Here is a 24,501-nt window from a genome sequence, read left to right as displayed (position 1 = left end):
TGCAGAGAGCCACATCTATTTACAGAAATACTCATTATAAATGTTGATGAAAAACAAGTGTTATACATGGAATTAGAGATAAACTTCTCCTTAATGCAACCGCTGTGTCAGATAAAACATTTTTTTTTTAAGTTACGGAAAAAGAAAACCATGCAATAATCTGAGTACAGCATTCAGACAACAAAGCAGCCAAAAAGATATCCGCCATATTGTGTCGTCAACATCAGTCAGAAATGGCATTATAAATATTCACTTACCTTTGATGATCTTCATCAGAATGCACTCCCAGGAATCCCAGTTCCACAATAAATGTTTGATTTGTTCGATAAAGTTAATCAATTATATCCAAATAGCTTCTTTTGTTAGGGTGTTTGGTAAACAAATCCAAACACGCGTTCAGGTCCAGCCGAACGTCGGACGAAATGTTCAAAAAGTTATTAGAAATTTGTCAAACTAAGTATAGAATCAATCTTTAGGATGTTTTTATCATAAATCTTCAATAGTGTTCCAACCGGAGAATTTCAATGTCTGTAGGAAAGCAATGGAACGAGAGCTAACTCTCTCTTGACTGCGCCTCACGAGCGTTGAGCACTCTCCCAGACACCTGGCTCAATCCCCTCTCATTCTCTCCCACTTCATAGTAGAAGCCTGAAACAAAGTTCTAAAGACTGTTGACATCTAGTGGAAGCCGTAGGAAGTGCATTATGACCCCATTTACACTGTATATTGGAATGGCAAAGAGTTGAAAAACTACACACCTCTGATTGTCGTCTGCCATATGAGTTCTGTTATACTCACAGACACATCATTCAAACAGTTTTAGAAACTTCAGTGTTTTCTATCCAAATATTACTCTGGGCACCTTATTAATCCAAGCTACTCAATACTGCCCCCCTGTCACCAAGAAGTTAACTGCCTTGTTCAGGGGCAGAATGACAGATTTTTACCTTGTCAGCTCGGGGATTTGATCTGGCAACCTTTACGGTTACTAGTCCAACACTCTAAACACTAGGCTACCTGCCGCCCCAAATGTCATTCCAGGTTGCAGAAGCATTCCGAGAAGTGTCAAATAGGATTCTTCTAAGCACATCACATAACTGTTTTACATGTTAATCTGTAAACTACAGATGATCATTCCTAGAATCTCAGAGCGGTTTAGGCTTTCATGTGGATTATCTTTGAGGCCCAAAGATTTAATTCTTAGAAATCTTTGATATTCAGCTGTGTTGGTGGGGCTACTGCAAGTGTGTGCCAGGGGTGGGAGTGCACAGCCCAAATCCCCACCAGACGAGTAATAATCCAACACACACACTGACACAGACACTTCCCCACCCCCCACTAGCTCCTCACAGCACACATCCCCATTCTTAAAAGCCAGCTGCTTGCTGTAGCACAGGCAGCTCCGACGCTTTCCAGTCAGGCTAAATTTAGGGCTGCTAACAGTGGCGCGTTTCACAACAGCTGTCCTCCACTGTCAAGCGAGAAGGCTCGCTCCTATTGACCACTCTCTCTGTTTGGCTTGCCTGCCAATACTATTAAAAGGTGATACACAACATTACTCCTCTCAGAAAGCAGAGGGGTCCGGTATCTAAGAGAGATGTGTGAATTCTAGCCTCTCTCCCATTAATGTCCACAACGGGCTGACAAATGAGCTATATTAGATGGCTCTGTCTAAGAGAGAGTGTGTGAATTTAAAATATATTTATCTGAGCTGTGAGTCATGTAGAAGGGCTGTAGGGGGAAGGGAGAGAAGACTGGAGGGGGAAGGGAGGAAGAGAGGAGAGGGGGGATTAGTTTTGAGACAGCTGCTCTCTGCAGCGAAGGCTCTGATTTGAGCCGTGAAGGAAGGAGACCCTCTGCAGTGACACACATTGTGACGCAATTTCTGTGTATTTCTCACTCACCCCTTTCAGGTTGAAGATTGTGAAAATATTGTTCAAGTGCAAACAGTTCTTCGTTCAGCTCAGGAGAGAAGTGGTAGGTATTCAAGCTGTTGTTTTCAATGTCCTTATTTTGACAATAAAATGTGAATGTAAGGCGGGATCTACTAATCTAGCAGCAATGTGTTTTATACAGTAGGAATGATGACTTACCCAGCAGAAAACACAGCAGTGAACACAGCCACAGTTTCTGCCTCAGCTTGTGTAACTGTGCTTCCTTGCCATTAGTGTCCCCAAACCAGATCCAGTTGTCTGGCTCTTCCTCAGGGAGGAAGCAAGCACTGCTAATGGACCACCTACCACTGGTCCAGTCCCTCATCACTCCACAGGCAATCTGAAACAACCAAGCTTAGACATGAACAACATTAACTGCCCCCTCACCCAGACCCAGTGTCCATATTTGTTTATTTGATGAACTGGTTTTCTGGGCATAATCACCGGCCTGCTCCGCCTCTGACTGTCACTGAAATCTGGAAGAGCAACAGAGGGAGAGCCTCTTAAATGCTTATTCATTATGAAGAATAGATCATGCATTTTGGGTGTGGAGGTGGGGAGTGTGATTTGAAAATGAATTGAAAGTGCTGCAGGCTCCCTCTCCTACTTCCTCTGTTCCAAGGAATCTCAGGAAAAGATCCCCAAAACAGCCCCATCACCCCTCTCCCTCCCTGGTTTCATAATGGAGAAGGGTTTTTCCAGAGCAGTTGTACTAAGAGCACTGCGGCCGTCGCCCAGCCTCCAGGGTGTCACTCGAACTGAATTATTCATGGATTGCGTCCCAAATTTAACCCTAGTCCCCATGTAGTGCACTACTTTTGACCAGGGCTTTGATCAAAGTAGTGCCATGTATAGGGAACAGGGTTCCATTTGTGATGCAGCCCCATGGACATATGGGTCATGTGAGCGCGGGTCACTGCACATGCTTTAAAAAGCAACAACGAACCAGGAAATTCATTTCCCTCCTTTTACATTTTCCTCCTGTAGTAGTAAGTTGTTCCTGCAAGCAATATATATTTTATTATATACTATACATATACTGTTCTTCAGATATACTACATATTCAACCATATGCTATCCACATTGTCCATACATCACACACACACACACACAAATATATATATATATATATATATATATATATATATATATATATATATATATATATATATATATATATATATATATATATATATATAGTGCATTCAGAAAGTATTCAGACCCCTTGACTTTTCCACATTTTGTTACGTTACAGCCTTATCTGTAGATATATATATTTTTAAACATTTAAATATTCATAAATCTACACACAATATCCCATAATGGAAAGTGAAAATACTTATTTCATTTAAGAATGATGGAGGCCAATGTGGTCTTGGGAACCTTCAATGCTGCAGAAATGTTTTGGTACCTTTCCCCAGATTTGTGCCTCGACACAATCCTGTCTCGGAGCTCTACAGACAATTCCTTCGACCCCATGGCTTGGTTTTTGCTCTGACATGCACTGTCAACTGTGGTACCTTTTATATAGACAGGTGTGTGCCTTTCCAAGTCATGTCCAATCAATTGAATTTACCCAAGGTGGACTCTAATCAAGTTGTAGAAACATCTCAAGGATGATCAGTGGAAACAGGATACACCTGAGCTCAATTTCAAGTCTCATAGCAGAGGGTCTTGAATACTTATGTAAATGTATATAGATTTATTCATTTTTTAAACATTTTTTAAATACATTTTACACCTGTTTTTGCTTTGTCATTATATGGTATTGTGTGTAGATTGATGATGGAAAAAATAAATGTAATATATTTTAGAATAAGGCTGTAACGTAGCAAAATGTGTATAAAGTCAATGGGTCTGAATACTTTCTGAATGCACTGTATATACACTATATATACAAATAATAATAATAATAATAATATATGCCATTTAGCAGACGCTTTTATCCAAAGCGACTTACAGTCATGTGTGCATACATTCTACGTATGGGTGGTCCCGGGAATCGAACCCACTACCCTGGCGTTACAAGCGCCATGCTCTACCAACTGAGCTACAGAAGGGCCATACAAAAGTATGTGGACACCCCTTCAAATTAGTGGATTCGGCTATTTCCGCTACATCCGTTGCTGACAGGTGTATAAAATCGAGCACACAGGCATGCAATCTCCATCGACAAACATTGCCTGTAAAATGTCTTTATTGAAGGGCTCAGTGACTTTCAACGTGGCACCGTCATAGGATGCCACCTTTCCAACAAGTCAAAAAAAAAAAAAAAATGCTTCCTTGTTGGAGCTGCCCTGGTCAACTATAAGTGTTGTTATTGTGAAGTGGAAATGTCTAGGAGCAACAACGGCTCAGCCGCGAAGTGGTAGGCCACACAAGCTTATAGAACGGGACTGCTGAAGCGCGTAGCGCGTAAAAACATCTGTCCTGGGTTGCAACACTCACTACTGAATTCCAATCTGCCTCTGGAAGCAGCTCCAGCACAAAGTGTGTTCGTCAGGAGCTTCATGAAATGGGTTTCCATGGCTGAGCAGCCGCACACAAACCTAAGATCACCATGTGCAATGCCAAGCTGGAGTGGTGTAAAGCTCTCGGCCATGGAAACACATTCTGTGGAGTGATGAATCACGCTTCACCATCTAGCAGTCTGACGGATGAATCTGGGTTTGACGGATGCCAGGAGAACGCTACCTACTTGAATGCATATTGCCAACTGTAAAGTTTTGTGAAGGAATAATGGTCTGGGACTGTTTTTCCTGGTTCGGGCTAGGCCCCTTAGTTCCAGTGAAGGGAAATCTTAAAGCTACAGCATACAATGACATTCTAGATGATTCTGTGCTTCCAACTTTGTGGCAACAGTTTGGGGAAGGCCCTTTCCTGTTCCAACATGAAAATGCCCCCATGCACAATGCAAGGTCCATATAGAAATGGTTTGTCGAGATCGGTGTCGAAGAACTTGAATGGCCTGCGCAGAACCCTGATCTCAACCCCATCGAACACCTTTGGGATGAATTGGAACACCGACTGCGAGCCAGGCCTAATCGCCTAACATTATCTGACCTCTTAGTGAGGCGAGGGGAGCTTTAGTCTACTGTACATGATGATGGTGTTGGTCAGATAACCTGCTTCTTTGACGACGTTTCATGATGCTGAGAACCTGCTCTTCCTTGACGACGTTTCAAGATGCTGAGAACCTGCTCTTCCTTGATGATGTTTCATGATGCTGAGAACCTGCTCTTCCTTGATGATGTTTCAAGATGCTGAGAACCTGCTCTTCCTTGATGATGTTTCATGATGCTGAGAACCTGCTCTTCCTTGATGATGTTTCAAGATGCTGAGAACCTGCTCTTCCTTGACAACGATGCTGAGAACCTGCTCTTCCTTGACAACGATGCTGAGAACCTGCTCTTCCTTGACAACGATGCTGAGAACCTGCTCTTCCTTGACGTTGTTTCAAGATGCTGAGAACCTGCTCTTCCTTGATGATGTTTCAAGATGCTGAGAACCTGCTCTTCCTTGACAACGTTTCAAGATGCTGAGAACCTGCTCTTCCTTGACGACGTTTCAAGATGCTGAGAACCTGCTCTTCCTTGACGTTGTTTCAAGATGCTGAGAACCTGCTCTTCCTTGATGATGTTTCAAGATGCTGAGAACCTGCTCTTCCTTGACGACGTTTCAAGATGCTAGTGTGGACAGTCACAGCAAAGTAAACCTATATATTTTTTAAAGGAGGCTGAACCTTAACTGGTCTCTGTTTCTGTAGAGTAGGCTCACAGGCTATATGAGCAGACAGCTTACTAGAACATTATGCTATGGCTGGCTCTGTGAACATAATGACCCAAGTGGGAATGGGGACCACCATGTCTTCATGACGAGAGGCATGTTCCCTCAGGAAACACCGTAGAGGCTGAGGGAGGGGTATGGGGATGTGGCATGTTCCCTCAGGAAACACCGTAGAGGCTGAGGGAGGGGTATGGGGATGTGGCATGTTCCCTCAGGAAACACCGTAGAGGCTGAGGGAGGGGTATGGGGATGTGGCATGTTCCCTCAGGAAACACCATAGAGGCTGAGGGGGGGTATGGGGATGTGGCATGTGCCCTCAGGAAACACCATGGAGGCTAAGGGAGGGGTATGGGGATGTGGCATGTGCCCTCAGGAAACACTATGGAGGCTAAGGGAGGGGTATGGGGATGTGGCATGTGCCCTCAGGAAACACTATGGAGGCTAAGGGAGGGGGATGTGGCATGTGCCCTCAGGAAACACTATGGAGGCTAAGGGAGGGGTATGGGGATGTGGCATGTGCCCCCAGGAAACACTATGGAGGCTAAGGGAGGGGTATGGGCATGTGCCCCAGGAAACACTATGGAGGCTAAGGGGGGATGTGGCATGTGCCCCCAGGAAACACTATGGAGGCTACTATGGAGGCTATGGGGATGGGATGTGGGTATGGGGATGTGGCATGTGCCCCCAGGAAACACTATGGAGGCTAAGGGAGGGGTATGGGGATGTGGCATGTGCCCCCAGGAAACACTATGGAGGCTAAGGGAGGGGTATGGGGATGTGGCATGTGCCCCCAGGAAACACTATGGAGGCTAAGGGAGGGGTATGGGGATGTGGCATGTGCCCTCAGGAAACACTATGGAGGCTAAGGGAGGGGTATGGGGATGTGGCATGTGCCCTCAGGAAACACTATGGAGGCTAAGGGAGGGGGATGTGGCATGTGCCCTCAGGAAACACTATGGAGGCTAAGGGAGGGGTATGGGGATGTGGCATGTGCCCCCAGGAAACACTATGGAGGCTAAGGGAGGGGTATGGGGATGTGGCATGTGGGGATGTGGCATGTGCCCCCAGGAAACACTATGGAGGCTAAGGGAGGGGAATGGGGATGTGGCATGTGCCCCCAGGAAACACTATGGAGGCTAAGGGAGGGGTATGGGGATGTGGCATGTGCCCCCAGGAAACACTATGGAGGCTAAGGGAGGGGTATGGGGATGTTGGGGCTGCAGATAGAGATGAATTGTCTTGTGCGACAAACCTACCGGATCATGGTGGCTAATCCAACACATTCTAATTCCCCATCTATGAACATGGCACTGTAGCATTGTCTTGACATCTGTGACCATAGGACCAAGATTTTAACTCAACACCTCACTACTGCCCCCCCCCCCACAGTGCTCTTAGTATAGGAACATTTTCTTTCTCATTGTTGTTGTCACTCACTCTGTCATTGTTGTTGTCACTCACTCTGTCATTCTGTCTCTCCCTCACTCTGTCATTCTGTCTCTCCCTCACTCTGTCATTCTGTCTCTCCCTCCCCCTACAGAATGAGACGAGGGAGACTTTGCTGGGGTTCAACATGGTGAGCTACAGAGCCTGTAAGAACCTATGGAAGACCTGTGTAGAGCATCACACCTTCTTCCGTCTGGACCGGCCCGTTCCCCCTCAGAAGAACTTCTTTGCCCACTATTTTACCCTGGGCTCCAAGTTTCGTTACTGGTAAGAGAAAATCCCCATTGCCACAGGTGCATGCATCAACCCATACACACTATACCTGCAAGGCACGAAGCACAGCCACTGAAATGTCAACACAAGTCAAAGATGTTTGCGAGGTCACGATGAGTGGCATCAACAGTCAGTGTTTGGGGAATTATATTAGTGGTTGCCTATTGTGCTCTCATCTTTGGGAAAAGTAGATTAATTATTAACGCAAACCCAAAACGGGGCTTGTTTTTCTTCAGTCCTTTCAAAACGCTTTTGGGGAAAAAGGAGTTTTTCCATTATTCATATGGATTCACGTCTCAGATGGAGATTAGAAAGGGTACAAATAAAACAAACTGTTCATTGTTGAAGTACTTGAGCATTTGCTTTGAGCTGTGAAGGGGATGGGGGGTGGTAAGGGGGCGCGTCGTCTGGTGAGATACACACTTTGGGTGAAACCGAGTTGGGAGATTGTTGATGCATTTTTTTTATTTTTTAAAGCTCCAATTGGGATGTGAGTTGCAGCACAAAACAGCAGTTTGTAAGATGTGGCTGAGTGTTACTAAAGGGATGGTTCGGATGTTGTTTGAACCTGTTCTATGCAGCGGGAGGACCGAGGTGCAGTCGGTGCAGTATGGCAAAGAGAAGGGGATCAAGAACAGGGTGTTTGCCAGGTAATACAACACAACACAACACTATACTATATATATGTACAGTGTCTATAGAATATCTACACCTCCCTTGAATTTCTGTACATTTTATTGTTACGTAAAATTCATTAATTGCATTTTTTTTGTCAATGATCTACAAAGATGAATGAAAAGCAAAACACAAGTATTCCTTGATGAAATAAGTATTCACGCCCCTGAGTAAATGCATGTTAGAAACACCTTTGGCAGCAATTCCAGATGTGAGTCTACTTAGATAAGTCTCTAAGAGCTTTGCACACCTGGATTGTGCAATATTTGCCCATTTTGTTCAAGGTGTTTGGGATCTCGACATAGATTTTCAAGCAGATTTATGTCAAAACTGTAACTTACTTGACCACTCAGGAACATTCACTGTCTTCTTGGTAAGTAACTCCCAGTGTAGATGTGACTTTGTGCTGTAGGTTATTGTCCTGCCGAAAGATGAACTTGTCTGCTGGAAAGCAGACTGGACCAGGTTTTTCTCTGGGATTTTGCCTGTGCTTAGCTCCATCCCTTGTCTTTGCTGATGACAAGCATACCCATACCATGATGCAGCCACCACTATGCTTGAAAATAAGACGAGTGGTCCTTCTGTAGCTCAGTTGGTAGAGCATGGCGCTTGTAACGCCAGGGTAGTGGGTTCGATCCCCGGGACCACCCATACGTAGAATGTATGCACACATGACTGTAAGTCGCTTTGGATAAAAGCGTCTGCTAAATGGCATATATTATTATATTATTATTATATTATATATTATTATTATATTATTATTATATTACTCGGTGATGTGGTGGATTCGCACCAAACATAAGGCTTTGCGTTTAGGCCATTTTATGTTGCAGTATTACTTTAGTGCCTCTTTGCATACATTTGACTGTTTTGGAATATTCTGCATATCAGTGTTCTCCTTTTCACTCTGTCATTTAGGTCATTATTGTGGAGTCACTACAATGTTGATCCCATCCTCAGTTTTCTCCCATCACAGCCATTGAACTCTGTACATGTTTTAAAATCACCAATGGCCTCAAGGTGACAACCCTAAGCAGTTTCCTTCCAGTCCTGCCACTCAGATCAGAAAGACATCTGCATCTTTGATGTGTCTAGGCGGTTTAATACATACTGCACAGCATGATTATTAACTTGACCATGCTTAAAGATATTTTCAATGTTTGATTTGTTATTGTAACTCATCTACCAATCACTGCCCTTTTTGATGCTTTTCCAAAAGCTCCCTGGTCTTTAGTTGAATCGATGCTTGAAAGTCAATACTTGACTGATGGACCTTACAGATGTATGTGTGGGGGGCAGATGGAAGGGATGGTCAATCAACAATCATGTTAATCCCTATTATTTCACACAAAGTGAGTCCATAAAACTTATTGATATATTATTCATATGAATATTTAGAATGCTCTTTTCACGTTAACATTATGGAGTATTTTGTGTAGCTCAATGACAAAAAAACAACAACAATTTTGTCTGTTTCAGTCCCACTTTGTAATGCAACAAAATGTTAAAAAAGGGCCCTGTATTTATGGTTAAGCATCCTGGCGGTGCTGTAGGATGAATTAGTGATGCTGATGGGCCAATCATCACATCCTGGCGGTGCTGTAGGATGAATTAGTGATGCTGATGGGCCAATCATCACATCCTGGCGGTGCTGTAGGATGAATTAGTGATGCTGATGGGCCAATCATCACATCCTGGCGGTGCTGTAGGATGAATTAGTGATGCTGATGGGCCAATCATCACATCCTGGCGGTGCTGTAGGATGAATTAGTGATGCTGATGGGCCAATCATCACATCCTGGCGGTGCTGTAGGATGAATTAGTGATGCTGATGGGCCAATCCTCACATCCTGGCGGTGCTGTAGGATGAATTAGTGATGTCGATGGGCCAATCATCACATCCTAGTCTCACGGATTCTGTCTTTATTGCTGAGCTGTGTGTCAGTCATATTCATCTGGGCTTTAGACTGGAGTGTTTCACCACTCTGGCTGGGTCTGACATGGCGCCCTGTTCCCTATATAGTGCATTACTTTCCCCCCGAATTCCTATCCAGACCCTGGTCAAAGGTAGTGCCCTATATAGGGAATAGGGCTGTAGTATAAAGTAGTGCACTATATAGGGAATAGGGCTGTAGTGCACTATATAGGGAATAGGGCTGTAGTATAAAGTAGTGCACTATATAGGGAATAGGGCTGTAGTATAAAGTAGTGCACTATATAGGGAATAGGGTGCCTTTTCAGCCACACCCTCTGTCTTCCTTATCACAAAGTCAGCACTATCACATCCTCATTGACTCTGTCACGTGGCTGATTATATTTCCTGTTTGAGTAGGTCACCCAGTAAGCCCATGGCCAGGAAGTTGATGTGCGGGACAGACTGGGAGGCGGTGAGCAGGAACAGCCTATCAGACGAGAGGCTGGAGACCCAGAGCCTGCCTACACGCTCCCCACCCGGTACCCCTAACCAGTGAGTTCCTGTCGGTCACTCCTCCTTATATACCCTGTCCTAATATAAGTCCCACTTCCAATACCATCAGAAATGGAACTCACACTTTTCATAGCATGGGCTAAAAACAAAAGGAATTGTACACTTTCAAATGTATCACAGAAGCTGGGTTAAACATAATAGAATCAAACCAACAATGGAAGTCTTGAAACAGTGTGGAATACCGTACATTCATTGGCTTTGATTCCCCACACAATCCTCCTAACCACCATGTTGTGTGTGTGTGTGTGCGCGTGTGTGCGTGCAGCCGGAACTCGTTGTTCGTACAGGAGGGGACGCGGATGCGCCCGTTGTCGGTTGGGCACCTGGTGGACCACATGATCCACGCCTCGCCTAGTCTCCCCGTCTTCTCCAATCACAAATCAGCGTCCTCTACCCAGGCCAACTCTATCAGTCTGGACTCCAGCCCGTAAGTCTGCTGCCACACACACACACCAATCACAAGTCAGCCTCGTCCACTCACACCAACTCAATCAGTCTGGACCTTGAGTGGACACTGGACACACTGCAGTAGTCAGGAAGGTGAGAGGTGTGGTGGTTATCAGTGGCCCTGTTGATATGACTGTAGGATCTGACCAGGAACAACTGGGGCTGCTAGTTGTAGCCCAGTATGAGATACTAGACCTACGTTAAAACAATATGCACCAAGGGACTGCTCTAAGCAAGACTAACAATCTAATGGAAGTTGTCTCTGACCAGCTCGTCCCTCTCTGTCAAACACCACCATAGCTGTTAATGAGGGTGAAAGTTGGTGCCTGTGACTATATTCCACTGTTAAAGTCTCCACTAAAGCCACGGTCTAAAAATCAATGGAAGCCACATTTTACTTGGACATGACAGTACCAGTGCCATGGTGTCTGCTCCAACATCTGAAACGGCTGCTTTTTTAAAAGTTATCCGTTTTAACGGTTGGCTTGTGTGTCTGTGGCTTGCAATTACAGTTCACACCCTTTCCCAAATGTCATTTAATGGGCTTAAATGGAAACAGAGCCTTTGAACGCGGGCTATAAACGGTGTTTACAGCTCTGGGGGCATGGAGGGGGTTCGGCAGGGCTGGGATGGAGCACTGTGGGGGGTGGTAGACACATAAAAATTAGGCCTGTCTCTAACTCAGTGCAGTATGCCCGCCATGGGTCATACTTCCCCCGGCCCGTGGCTGTAGTCTACTGCACTGGTAGAACACTGATATCTGAGAGTAGCCTAACAGTAGAGCCTAACCCAGCATGACGTGTGAGAGTAGCCTAACCCAGCATGACGTGTGACAGTGACCTAACCCCTGGTGACTCTACTGTAGCAGTGTGACAGTGACCTAACCCCTGGTGACTCTACTGTAGCAGTGTGACAGTGACCTAACCCCTGGTGACTCTACTGTAGCAGTGTGACAGTGACCTAACCCCTGGTGACTACTGTAGCAGTGTGACGTGTGAGAGTGACCTAAACCCTGGTGAGACTACTGAAGCAGTGTGAGAGTGACCTAACCCCTGGTGACTACTGTAGCAGTGTGACAGTGACCTAACCCCTGGTGACTATACTGTAGCAGTGTGAGAGTGACCTAACCCCTGGTGACTCTACTGTAGCAGTGTGACAGTGACCTAACCCCTGGTGACTCTACTGTAGCAGTGTGAGAGTGACCTAACCCCTGGTGACTCTACTGTAGCAGTGTGAAAGTGACCTCACCCATGGTGACTCTACTGTAGCAGTGTGACGTGTGAGAGTGACCTCACCCGTGGTGACTCTACTGTAGCAGTTTGACGTGTGAGAGTGACCTAACCCTTGGTGACTCTACTGTAGCAGAGTGACGTGTGAGAGTGACCTAACCCCTGGTGACTCTACTGTAGCAGTGTGAGTGTGACCTAACCCCTGGTGACTCTACTGTAGCAGTGTGACAGTGACCTAACCCCTGGTGACTCTACTGTAGCAGTGTGAGAGTGACCTAACCTCTGGTGACTCTACTGTAGCAGTGTGACAGTGACCTAACCCCTGGTGACTCTACTGTAGCAGTGTGACAGTGACCTAACCCCTGGTGACTCTAGCAGTGTGACAGCAGTGTGAGCAGTGACCTAACCCCTGGTGACTCTACTGTAGCAGTGTGACAGTGACCTAACCCCTGGTGACTCTACTGTAGCAGTGTGACAGTGACCTAACCCCTGGTGACTCTACTGTAGCAGTGTGACAGTGACCTAACCCCTGGTGACTCTACTGTAGCAGTGTGACAGTGACCTAACCCCTGGTGACTCTACTGTAGCAGTGTGCAGTGTGAGCAGTGACCTAACCCCTGGTGACTCTACTGTAGCAGTGTGACAGTGACCTAACCCCTGGTGACTCTACTGTAGCAGTGTGAGAGTGACCTAACCCCTGGTGACTCTACTGTAGCAGTGTGAGAGTGACCTAACCCCTGGTGACTCTACTGTAGCAGTGTGAGAGTGACCTAACCCCTGGTGACTCTACTGTAGCAGTGTGACAGTGACCTAACCCCTGGTGACTCTACTGTAGCAGTGTGACAGTGACCTAACCTCTGGACCACTAGTGTTGAGTTGCCCTACTGAGTGAGGCTATGTTCAGCCCTCTCCTTGTCCCACCCCCCTGTTTTCCCCTCTGCTCTACATCCTAACCTCAACCTCCAGACAACCCTGTACTCCAGTTCTTTTGGCTGTTATGTTCTCTGAGATGCCTTTCAGAGATCTGTTAACTGTTTATTATTAGGCCAGATTGGGTAAGAGCCTCTACAACAACTGGCTTGTTATGTTAAAGCAGGAAGGCTGTTTATCTGTTCTGCAGAAGTGTTATCTTACCAAGAACTGTGTCGCAAGCACCAGTGCAGATACTGTTTCTCTAATGGGAGTAGAGGGAGTAGTTCAGACTCCCCTCACTTCCCAATTTAACGTTTTAGTCATTTAGCAGACGTTCTTATTCAGATCGACTTACAGTAGTGAGTTCATACATATTCATACTTAACCTATGCATGTACACAGAGGCACACCCACACTCTGCCTATATACTTTCCCTCCCTCTTTCGCTCTCATTTCACTCCTCTATTCACACACACAAACATATATATATATATATATATATATATATATATATATATATATATATATATATATATATATATACATACACACACACACACGCACACACACGGACAAACGCATACACACACACTTGCACGCACCCACATTCTTTGCCAAGCCATTTGCTCTTCTCTTCACTGATCCAGAAGATGACATAACCACCTGCTCACTCTTCCTGGGATCTCAAGCATCGCCCTCTCTCTCTCCCATCTCTCTCTCTCTCCCATCTCTCTCTCTCTCCCATCTCTCTCTCTCTCTCTCCCCATCTCTCTCTCTCTCCCATCTCTCTCTCTCCCATCTCTCTCTCTCTCCCATCTCTCTCTCTCTCTCTCCCATCTCTCTCTCTCCCCATCTCTCTTTTTCCTGTCTCTCTCTCCCTCATCTCTCTCCCCATCTCTCTTTTTCCTGTCTGTCTCTCTTTCTCTCTCAATTCAATTAGCTTTATTGGCATGATGTAACAATGTACATAATGCCCAAGCTTATTTTGGATATTTAGAATATAAAAAGGAGAATCAAATAGTCAACGGGACAACAGTAACAACAATAACCAAGTGTCAAAATAACCATACATTCAACAATAAGTATACAGTAGAGGACATGTGCAGGTTGATTGGTCTGTCAGACACTGTCTCTCATCTTATGGCAGGCAGCAATGTAGTGCGCTGCCAACCCACAGCTCTCTGCATCTTCCCCCAACAGGACGGGTAGCCTACTCTCATCAGAGAGATCTTTGAATCCTTGAATAAGGGTTTCAAATTTGGGAAAATGTCACCCTCTCTAATTGTTTTATATTTTTGACATTTTGTCAGGAAATGCAGCTCCGTCTCAGGTTCTGCTGTGGTGCAGTGGTTGCACAGCCTTTCCTCTACAGGGAGCCAGGTTCTGCTGTGGTGCAGTGGTTGCACAGCCTTTCCTCTACAGGGAGCCAGGTTCTGCTGTGGTGCAGTGGTTGCACAGCCTTTCCTCTACAGGGAGCCAGGTTTTCCTGTGTCTACTCTTCTCAATGGAAAGGCTGTGCTCACTGAGCCTGTACTTTGTCAAGGTTTTTCTAAGGTTTTGATCAGTAACCATGGTCAAATATTTAGCCACGGTGTACTGTCGATTTAGGGCCAGATAGCAATAGCATTTTGCTTTGTGCTTGTGTTTGTGTTTCCCAATAAGCAATATAGTTTTGTTTTGACTGTGTTGTAATTTGGTTTATTCTGATTGATTGGATGTTCTGGTCCTGAGGCTTCAGTGTGTTAGTAGAACATTTTTGTGAACTCAGGACCAGCTGGATGAGGGGACTCTTTTCTTTGCTCAGCTCTCGGCATTGCAGGGCTTGGTAGTGATATGAGAGGGTCACTGTATTTTAGATGTTTCCAAAACTTAATTGCTCTTTTTTGAGTTTTTATTATTTGTGGATATTGGCCTAATTCTGCCCTGCATGCATTGTTTGTAGTTTTCCTATGGACATTGTAGGAGAATCTCACAGAACGCTGCATGCAGGGTTTCAATGAGGTGTTTGTCCCATTTGATGAAATCTTGTTTTGGAAGTGGACCCCACGCCTCGCTGCCATAAAGTGCAATTGGTTCTCCATCTCTCTCCCTCATCTCTCTCCCCATCTGTTTTCCACTCTCTCTCTCTCCCTCATCTCTCTCCCCATGTCTGTTTTCCCTCTATCTCTCTCCCTCATCTCTCTCCCTCATCTCTCTCCCCATCTCTGTTTTCCACTCTCTGTCTCTCTCCCCATCTCTGTTTTCCCTCTCTCTCTCCCCCCTCTCTCTCCCTCATCTCTCTCCCCATCTCTGTTTTCCCTCTCTGTCTCTCTCCCTCATCTCTCTCCCTCATCTCTCTCCCCATCTCTCTGTTTTCCCTCTCTCCCCATCTCTGTTTTCCCTCTCTCCCCATCTCTGTTTTCCCTCTCTCCCCATCTCTGTTTTCCCTCTCTATCTCTCTCCCTCATCTCTCTCCCCATCTCTGTTTTCCCTCTCTGTCTCATCTCTCTCCCCATCTCTGTTTTCCCTCTCTGTCTCTCTCCCTCATCTCTCTCCCTCATCTCTCTCCCCATCTCTGTTTTCCCTCTCTATCTCTCTCCCTCATCTCTCTCCCTCATCTCTCTCCCTCATCTCTCTCCCCATCTCTGTTTTCCCTCTCTTTATCTCTCTCCTCATCTCTCTCCCTCATCTCTCTCCTCGTCTCTCTCCACCCTCTCTATCTCTCTCCCTCATCTCTCTCCCCATCTCTGTTTTCCCTCTCTATCTCTCTCCCTCATCTCTCTCCCAATCTCTGTTTTCCACTCTCTGTCTCTCTCCCTCATCTCTCTCCCTCATCTCTCTCCCCATCTCTGTTTTCCCTCTCTGTCTCTCTCCCTCATCTCTCTCCCCATCTCTGTTTTCCCTCTCTGTCTCTCTCCCTCATCTCTCTCCCCATCTCTGTTTTCCCTCTCTGTCTCTCTCCCTCATCTCTCTCCCTCATCTCTCTCCCCATCTCTGTTTTCCACTCTCGGTCTCTCTCCCTCATCTCTCTCCCCATCTCTGTTTTTCCTCTCCATCTCTCTCCCTCATCTCTCTCCCCATCTCTGTTTTCCACTCTCTATCTCTCTCCCTCATCTCTCTCCACCCTCTCTATCTCTCTCCCTCATCTCTCTCCCCATCTCTGTTTTTCCTCCATCTCTCTCCCTCATCTCTCTCCCCATCTCTGTTTTCCCTCTCTATCTCTCTCCCTCATCTCTCTCCCAATCTCTGTTTTCCACTCTCTGTCTCTCTCCCTCATCTCTCTCCCTCATCTCTCTCCCCATCTCTGTTTTCCCTCTCTGTCTCTCTCCCTCATCTCTCTCCCCATCTCTGTTTTCCCTCTCTGTCTCTCTCCCTCATCTCTCTCCCCATCTCTGTTTTCCCTCTCTGTCTCTCTCCCTCATCTCTCTCCCTCATCTCTCTCCCCATCTCTGTTTTCCACTCTCGGTCTCTCTCCCTCATCTCTCTCCCCATCTCTGTTTTTCCTCTCCATCTCTCTCCCTCATCTCTCTCCCCATCTCTGTTTTTCCTCTCCATCTCTCTCCCTCATCTCTCTCCCTCATCTCTCTCCCCATCTCTGTTTTTCCACTCCATCTCTCCCTCATCTCTCTCCCTCATCTCTCTTCCCATCTCTGTTTTCCCTCTCTATCTCTCTCCCTCATCTCTCTCCCCATCTCTGTTTTCCCCCTCTGTCTCATCTCTCTCCCCATCTCTGTTTTCCCTCTCTGTCTCATCTCTCTCCCCATCTCTGTTTTCCCTCTCTGTCTCTCTCCCTCATCTCTCTCCCTCATCTCTCTCCCCATCTCTGTTTTCCTCTCTATCTCTCTCCCTCATCTCTCTCCCCATCTCTGTTTTCCCTCTCTGTCTCATCTCTCTCCCCATCTCTGTTTTCCCTCTCTGTCTCTCTCCCCATCTCTTTTTCCTCTGTCTCTCTCCCTCATCTCTCTCCCCATCTCTTTTTCCTCTCGGTCTCTCTCCCCATCTCTTTTTCCTCTGTCTCTCTCCCTCATCTCTCTCCCCATCTCTTTTTCCTCTCTATCTCTCTCCCTCATCTCTCTTTTTCCTCTCTATCTCTCTCCCTCATCTCTCTTTTTCCTCTCTATCTCTCTCCCTCATCTCTCTTTTTCCTCTCTCTCTCTCTCCCTCATCTCCCTGTCTCTCTCTCTCATCTCTCTCCCCATCTTTTTTCCTCTCATCACTCTCCCCATCTCTTTTTCCTCTCTGTCTCTCTCCCTCATCTCTCTGTCTCTCTCCCTCATCTCTCTGTCTCTCTCCCTCATCTCTCTGTCTCTCTCCCTCATCTCTCTGTCTCTCTCCCTCATCTCTCTGTCTCTCTCCCTCATCTCTCTGTCTCTCTCCCTCATCTCTCTGTCTCTCTCCCTCATCTCTCTGTCTCTCTCCCTCATCTCTCTGTCTCTCTCCCTCATCTCTCTGTCTCTCTCCCTCATCTCTCTGTCTCTCTCCCTCATCTCTCTGTCTCTCCCTCATCTCTCTGTCTCTCTCCCTCATCTCTCTGTCTCTCTCCCTCATCTCTCTGTCTCTCTCCCTCATCTCTCTGTCTCTCTCCCTTATCTCTCTCCCCATCTATTTTTCCTCGCTGTCTCTCTCCCTGTCTCTCCCTGTCTCTCCCTCATCTCTCTCCCTGTCTCTCTCTCCGTCTCTCCCTCATCTCTCTCCCCATCTATTTTTCCTTGCTGTCTCTCTCCCTCATCTCTCTCCCTGTCTCTCTCCGTCTCTCCCTCATCTCTCTCCCTGTCTCTCTCTCCGTCTCTCCCTCATCTCTCTCCCTATCTCTTTTCCCTCTCGGTCTCTCCCTCATCTCTCTCCCCATCTCCTTTTCCTCTCTGTCAATGTCTCTCATCTCTCTCCCCATCTCTTTTACTCTCTCTGTCTCTCTCCCTCATCTCTCTCCCCATCTCTTTTACTCTCTCTGTCTCTCCCTCATCTCTTTCCCCATGTATTTTTCCTTGCTGTCCCTCTCCCTCATCTCTCTCCCCATCTCTTTTTCCTCTCTGTCTCTCTCCCTCATCTCTCTCCCCATCTTTTTTCCTCTCGTCTCTCTCCCCATCTCTTTTTCCTCTGTCTCTCTCCCTCATCTCTCTCCCTGTCTCTGTCTCTCCCTCATCTCTCTCCCTATCTCTTTTTCCTCTCGGTCTCTCCCTCATCTCTCTCCCCATCTCTTTTTTCTCTATCTCTCTCCCCATCTCCTTTTCCTCTCTGTCACTGTCTCTCTCTGTCCCCAAAAGAAGCATCAATACAACAATCTTGGCTGTCACAGCATTACCTCAGTAAGATGAGGTTTCAAGCAGTGGATACCAAGGCAACCAAGTCAAGTGCTTCCCTTCTGCAACCTGATCTGTGAACCAGGAAAACATCCCACTACAGTGTCACGCGAGAGGCTGTTGACCCCAGCCTGACCTTTAAAGAACTAATCGAAGGTTGACCCTTCCGTTCCTTGACTTCAATCAGTTGGGGGGAAAAGGACAACAACTGTATTTATGTCTTACTGTCTTGAGGTAAATACAGACAAATACTCTGTGTATGTCCCCGTGGTCAGTGTCAGTGAGCAGTAGTCCCTTCCCCCCTTCCCTCTCTCAGCCATGTGGCTGAAGTCCTTGTGGTATCTGTTTATTTTGAGAGAGAGGCCTGTCTGTCCCTCCTGCAGTGTCACCCCTCCCTCCCCACCAGTGTCTCCTCTGTTGTGACACCAGCCTGGCATACAGGACCCCAAACAATGTGCTCTGACTGTTCCTGACTGGCCTCAAGTTCCCCTGGGCCTCCTGGTATTTCTGTGGTTGAGTGACTGGGATGGTTAGGTACACTGTACACAACACACACCCACTGACTGGGATTGTAAGGTAGTTACACACTACAACACACACACCGGCTCTCTCTGTGGAGGAAGTGCTGTAGGAGCTCTGCTCTCCTATTGGCCAATGGCCACGAGCAAATGGAGTTTCTGCTTATCTGAAAGCTCTGATTGGCTGAATGGCTTACTGAGCTCTTGTTAGCTCTGTTGGATTTTAGGAAATGGAACATGCCTTATCTTGAAAAAATATCAAGGACCTAAAATTGACTGGCTGACAGACAGACTGAAGGTCCTCTACCATGAGTGTAACGCTGTCTGTGTCTCTCTCCAGCTCCCCAGAGACAGTAGATGGTCGCCCCCCGGCCCTGCCTCCAAAACAGTCCAGGAAGAACCTGAGCCAGATCATCCAGGCCCACTCCCAGCAGAGTCTCCTTGACAACCACATCAACGAGATGTACGATGTCCCCATGGCAACCGACAAGACCACGGTAAGTCCACCCTGACTCAATCTACCACTGTTTTCATTTTGTTTCATAGTGAATTTTTTAAAGCTGAACCTAAATGACTTAGAACTATGGCCAGGGTCATGGTTTTTCTGACCTTGTGACCTCTGAAGAACTGTGGGCCCTTCAGAGTCTCTGTAGGCTGTCAGGAGCTTATGTCCTTTCCAATGGAGACATGTATTAACACATCACTATGTCTTTCTCTACAGTTGAACGGTGTTGTCCCTCACGACAATCTGGTCCTGGTCAAGATGAGGCCAGATGACAACAGACGATTTGGCTTCAACGTCAAGGTGAGACCTCTGCCTTGTGCCTACAGTAGTGCTTTGTAGGGCCGCAGGTAACCTAGCGATTAGAGCGTTGGGCCAGTAACCGAAAGGTCGCTGGTTCAAATACTCGAGCCGACAAGGTGAGACCTCTGCCTTGTGCCTACAGTAGTGCTTTGTAGGGCCTCAGGTAACCTAGTGATTAGAGCATTGGGCCAGTAACCGAAAGGTCGCTGGTTCAAATACTCGAGCCGACAAGGTGAAAAATCTGTCTGTGCCCTAATTTGCTCCAGGGGCGCTGTACGACACATTTCACTGCACCTATCGTGTGTGTGTGACAATGAAACATCTTTATTATTATGTTTTAAATGAAGTATAATGCTATGAAATAACAATGCCCGAAGGTCACCTAACCCTACTGCTCCTAATCCTGACCATGTGACTTGACCAAGAACTGCTGGTGATATGATCAGATTGTTTAGCCCTCTCCATTGCCTTGGTTTTAGGGTGGAGCTGATCAGAAGGTGCCCGTCATCGTGTCTCGTGTGGCCCCTGGGACATCGGTATGTTAGAACACTAACCAACACCCCATACACTCTGGCTCCAGAGTGGTGCAGCGGTCTAAGTCACTGCATCTCAGTGCTTGAGGCGACACTACAGACCCTGGTTCGATTCTAGGCTGTATCACAGCCGGCCGTGATTGGGAGTCCGGGTTAGGGTTTGGACAGGGTAGGCCGTCATTGTAAATAACAATTTGTTCTTAACTGACTTGCCTAGTTAAATAAAGGTAAAATGAAAATAAAATGTGGAAAACATTTACAGTACACACACACACACACACACACACACACACACACACACACACACACACACACACACACACACACACACACACACACACACACACACACACACACACACACACACACACACACACACACACACACACACACACACACACACATATATATATAAATTCCAGAAAATGTCATGGCTTTAGAAGCATCTGATAGGCTAATTGACATCATTTGAGTCAATTGGAGGTGTACCTGTGGATATATTTCAAGGCCTACCTTCAAACTCAGTGCCTCTTTGCTTGACATTATGGGAAAATCAAAAGAAAACAGCCAAGACTTCAGAAAGACAATTGTAGACCTCCACAAGTCTGGTTCTCTCTAGGAATTTCCAAACGCCTGAAGTACCACGTTCATCTGTACAAACAATAGTACGCAAGTATAAACACATGGGATCACACAGCCATCATACCACTCAGGAAGGAGTGTATCCTAGAGATGAACGTACTTTGGTGCGAAAAGTGCAAATCACTTCACAAAATAGATGGCAGCATGAGGATGGAAAACTATGTGGATATATTGAAATATCATCTCAAAACGTCAGTCAGGAAGTTAAAGCTTTGTCGCAAATGGGTCTTCCAAATGGACAATGACCCCAAGCATACTTCCAAAGATGTGGCAAAATGGCTTAAGGACAACAAATTCAAGGTATTGGAGTGGCCATCACAAAGCCCTCACCTCAATCCCATTGAAAATTTGTGGGCAGAGCTGAAAAGGCGTGTGCGAGCAAGAAGGCCTACAAACCTGACTCAGTTACACCAGCTCTGTCAGGAGGAATGGGCCAAAATTCACCAAACTTATTGTGGGAAGCTTGTGGAAGGCTACCTGAAACGTTTGACCCAAGTTAAACAATTTCAAGGCAGTGCTACCAAATACTAATTGAGTGTATGTAAACTTCTGACCCACTGGGAATGTGATGAAAGAAATAAAAGCTGAAATAAATCACTCTTTACTATTATTCTGACATTTCACATTATTAAAATAAAGTGGTGATCCTAACTGACCTAAAACAGGGAATTTTTACTAGGATTAAATGTCAGGAATTGTGAAAAACTGAGTTTAAATGTATTTGGCTAAGGTCTATGTAAACTTCCAACGTCAACTGTGTAATGTATATATATGTAGGATAGAATGGTATATGTACAGCAATAGTTAAATACGATAGGCCTTGACTAGAATAGAGTACATACATATGAAGTGGGTGAAACAGTATGTAGACATGATTAAAGTAACCAGTGTTCCGTGTCTATGTACTGTACATAGGCAGCAGCCTCCAAAGTGAAGGGTTGAGTAACCGGGTGGTAGCCGGCAAGTGACAGTGCCTAAAGTTCAGGGCAGGGTACTGCGCGGGGCCGAGTAGTGGTGACCATTCAACAGGCTGATGGCTTTGAGATAGAAGCTGTTTAGAAGAGAGATAAGTCTCTCGTTCCCAGCTTTGATGCACCTGTTCTGACCTCGCCTTCTGGATGGTAGTGGGGTGAACAGGCCATGTCTTGCGTGGCTGAGTTTCTTGATTATATTTTTGGCCTTCCTGTTACACCGGGTGCTGAAGATGTCGTTGAGGGCCCTCTGGAGAGCCCTGCGATTGCGAACGGTGCAGGTGCCGTACCAGGCAGTGATATAGCCCTTGTTGTCTCGTCGTTGTTGGTAATCACTACTGTTGTCGTCTGCGTTGAAGACGTGTGTGCCCATGCGGTCATGGGTGAACAGGGAGTACAGGAGGGGGCTGAGCATGCACCCTTGTGGGGCCATTGTGTTGAGGATCAACGTAGTGGAGGTGTTGTTGCCTACCTTCACCACCTAGGGGGCTGCCCGTCAGAATGTCCAGGACTCAATTGCACAAGGTGGTGTTCAGACCCAGGGCCTCAAGCTTAATCATGAGCTTGGAGGGTACTATGGTGTTGCAGACTGTGCTTTAGTCTATGAATAGCATTCTTGCGTAGGTATTCTTTTTGTCCAGAATAGAGGTCAACCGACAATCGGTAATCAGCATTTTTGGACACCGATTTTGGCCGATTACATTGCACTCAACGAGGAGACTGCGTGGCAGGCTTGACTGCGAGTGCAGCAAGAAGCCGGGGTAAGTTGCAAGCTAACATCAAACTTACAGTGGAGCAAAAAAGTATTGTCGGCCACCAATTGTGCAAGTTCTCCCACTTAAAAAGATGAGAGAGGCCTGTAATTTTCATCATAGGCACACTTCAACTATGACAGACAAAATGGAGAGAGAAAAATCCAGAAAATCACATTGCAGGATTTTTAATTAATTTATTTGCAAATTATGGTGGAAAATAAGTATTTGGTCAATAACAAAAGTTTATCTCAATAGATCGAGTGAACAGAAGTAGCAGTCCTTTCACGGCTCAACTAAAAAGGCTTCAGGATGTTACTCTGATGTTGATCACAAGACAATGAACAGCACTTAGTTGTCTTTGTCAACTTTATTATATTACAGGCCCAGTGTTCTAGTCTTCTTCCCAGTATACCACTTTAACCACAGAACTGTGGTCTGATTGCGTTCTCCTCCAACCCTCTACAGGCTGACCTGTGTGTCCCTCGCCTGAACGAAGGTGACCAGGTGGTTCTGATCAACGGTCGAGACATCTCGGAGCACACTCACGACCAGGTGGTCATGTTCATCAAGGCCAGCTGTGAGAGCCACTCAGGAGAGCTCATCTTATTGGTCAGGCCCAATGGTGAGGAGAGGGCTTTGATTGGTGACTAAGTAATCTCCTTGGGTTTACTACATTTAACATTTATGCCATTTAGCAGACGTTCTTATCCAGAGCGACTTACAGTGAGTAGTAAATTGCATACTTTTTGCATACTGGTCCCCCGTGGGAATTGAACCCACAACCCTGGCATTGCAAGCGCCATGCTCTACCAACTGAGCCACACGGGACCACTATTGAAATGTGCAGTTAAAACAGGCCAAATAATTACGATATAGGTAGAAGAACAAGTGACATCAAACAAAAGAGGCTACCTTCCAATATCCACACTAGCGTAGAGCATTCCAGTTAGAATCCAATACCTAATACATTGCTTATTTTTAAGTGGTATGCTGGTGTGAATATTGAAACTGAGCAGAGCCTAATCATAAGAGATGCTGTTGTTCTACACTATTCTAACTAACTGTGTTACTTCCTTCCCTGTCTCTCCAGCCATCTATGACATGGTGGAGGAGAAGCAGGAGACTGAGCCAGACTTCCAGTACATCCCAGAGAAGTGTCCCCAGGACCCCAGTCAGCTGGACCAGGACGCCTGGAGGGACTCCATGAACACCCTGAAGGAGGGTCTGGTCAGCGGGGAAGTACTAGCCCAGTTTGATGTGAGTCGGTCCTCACCTCACCTATAAATGTAAAGTTTTCATGAGCAAGACTATCACGTCTATTCCACTCAATGTTCTTGTGATTCTTTTGTTGTTGTACCTCGAGTCATGTGGGTCTTGTTCATTTTTTTTGTTGTCTTTTCTGAGGTGACTGGAAATGTGGCGAGAGCAATAGCTCCCCCTAGTTTGTGCACTATTGTTTTCACCTCATTGAGGTCACGAAGTAGGTTACTACTTTCTGGAGGGAAACGTTGCCCTGGACTGGTGTTACATAAGTTCTACAGTATCAGCTTTATTGCTGTGATTTACTGTGCCTTCCAAGTGCAGGGTGATGCCCCTCACAGAGACCGCCATAACTTCTAGGTTATGGCACATAAGACAACTACTATAACACCTGTTACTGTGTGAGGAATAATCGCCAAGTAACTTTATTTCATTTATATTTTTACCCCCTTTTTCTCCCCAATTTCCATCTTGTCTGTTCACTACAACTCCCCAACGGACTCGGGAGGCGAAGGTCGAGTCATTCATCCTCCGAAGCAAGACCCGCC

General features: G+C 46.2%; 1 protein-coding gene and 1 non-coding gene across 4 annotated transcripts in view; one reads left to right on the top strand and one right to left on the bottom strand.

The window, feature by feature from the left end:
* The window catches only part of LOC124048432 (tyrosine-protein phosphatase non-receptor type 4-like), a 110,379-nt gene that overhangs the window by 64,303 nt on the left and 21,575 nt on the right, over nt 1-24,501 (top strand). For all 3 annotated transcript variants that reach the window (XM_046369227.1, XM_046369217.1, XM_046369234.1), the window contains 10 exons: nt 1,914-1,977; nt 7,261-7,433; nt 8,021-8,089; nt 10,447-10,581; nt 10,868-11,029; nt 19,328-19,484; nt 19,709-19,792; nt 20,272-20,328; nt 23,159-23,315; nt 23,784-23,950. In XM_046369227.1, coding sequence (XP_046225183.1) covers nt 1,914-1,977; nt 7,261-7,433; nt 8,021-8,089; nt 10,447-10,581; nt 10,868-11,029; nt 19,328-19,484; nt 19,709-19,792; nt 20,272-20,328; nt 23,159-23,315; nt 23,784-23,950 — 1,225 coding nt within the window. The remainder of the gene's footprint in view (nt 1-1,913; nt 1,978-7,260; nt 7,434-8,020; nt 8,090-10,446; nt 10,582-10,867; nt 11,030-19,327; nt 19,485-19,708; nt 19,793-20,271; nt 20,329-23,158; nt 23,316-23,783; nt 23,951-24,501) is intronic.
* On the bottom strand, nt 23,448-23,523 carry trnaa-ugc. The gene has a single exon. It is a non-coding gene; the product is annotated as a tRNA-Ala (tRNA).

This window comes from Oncorhynchus gorbuscha, linkage group LG01, assembly GCF_021184085.1.
Source record: "Oncorhynchus gorbuscha isolate QuinsamMale2020 ecotype Even-year linkage group LG01, OgorEven_v1.0, whole genome shotgun sequence".
Classification (NCBI taxonomy): Eukaryota; Metazoa; Chordata; class Actinopteri; order Salmoniformes; family Salmonidae; genus Oncorhynchus; species Oncorhynchus gorbuscha.
This window is presented reverse-complemented; position numbering and strand designations above follow the sequence as displayed.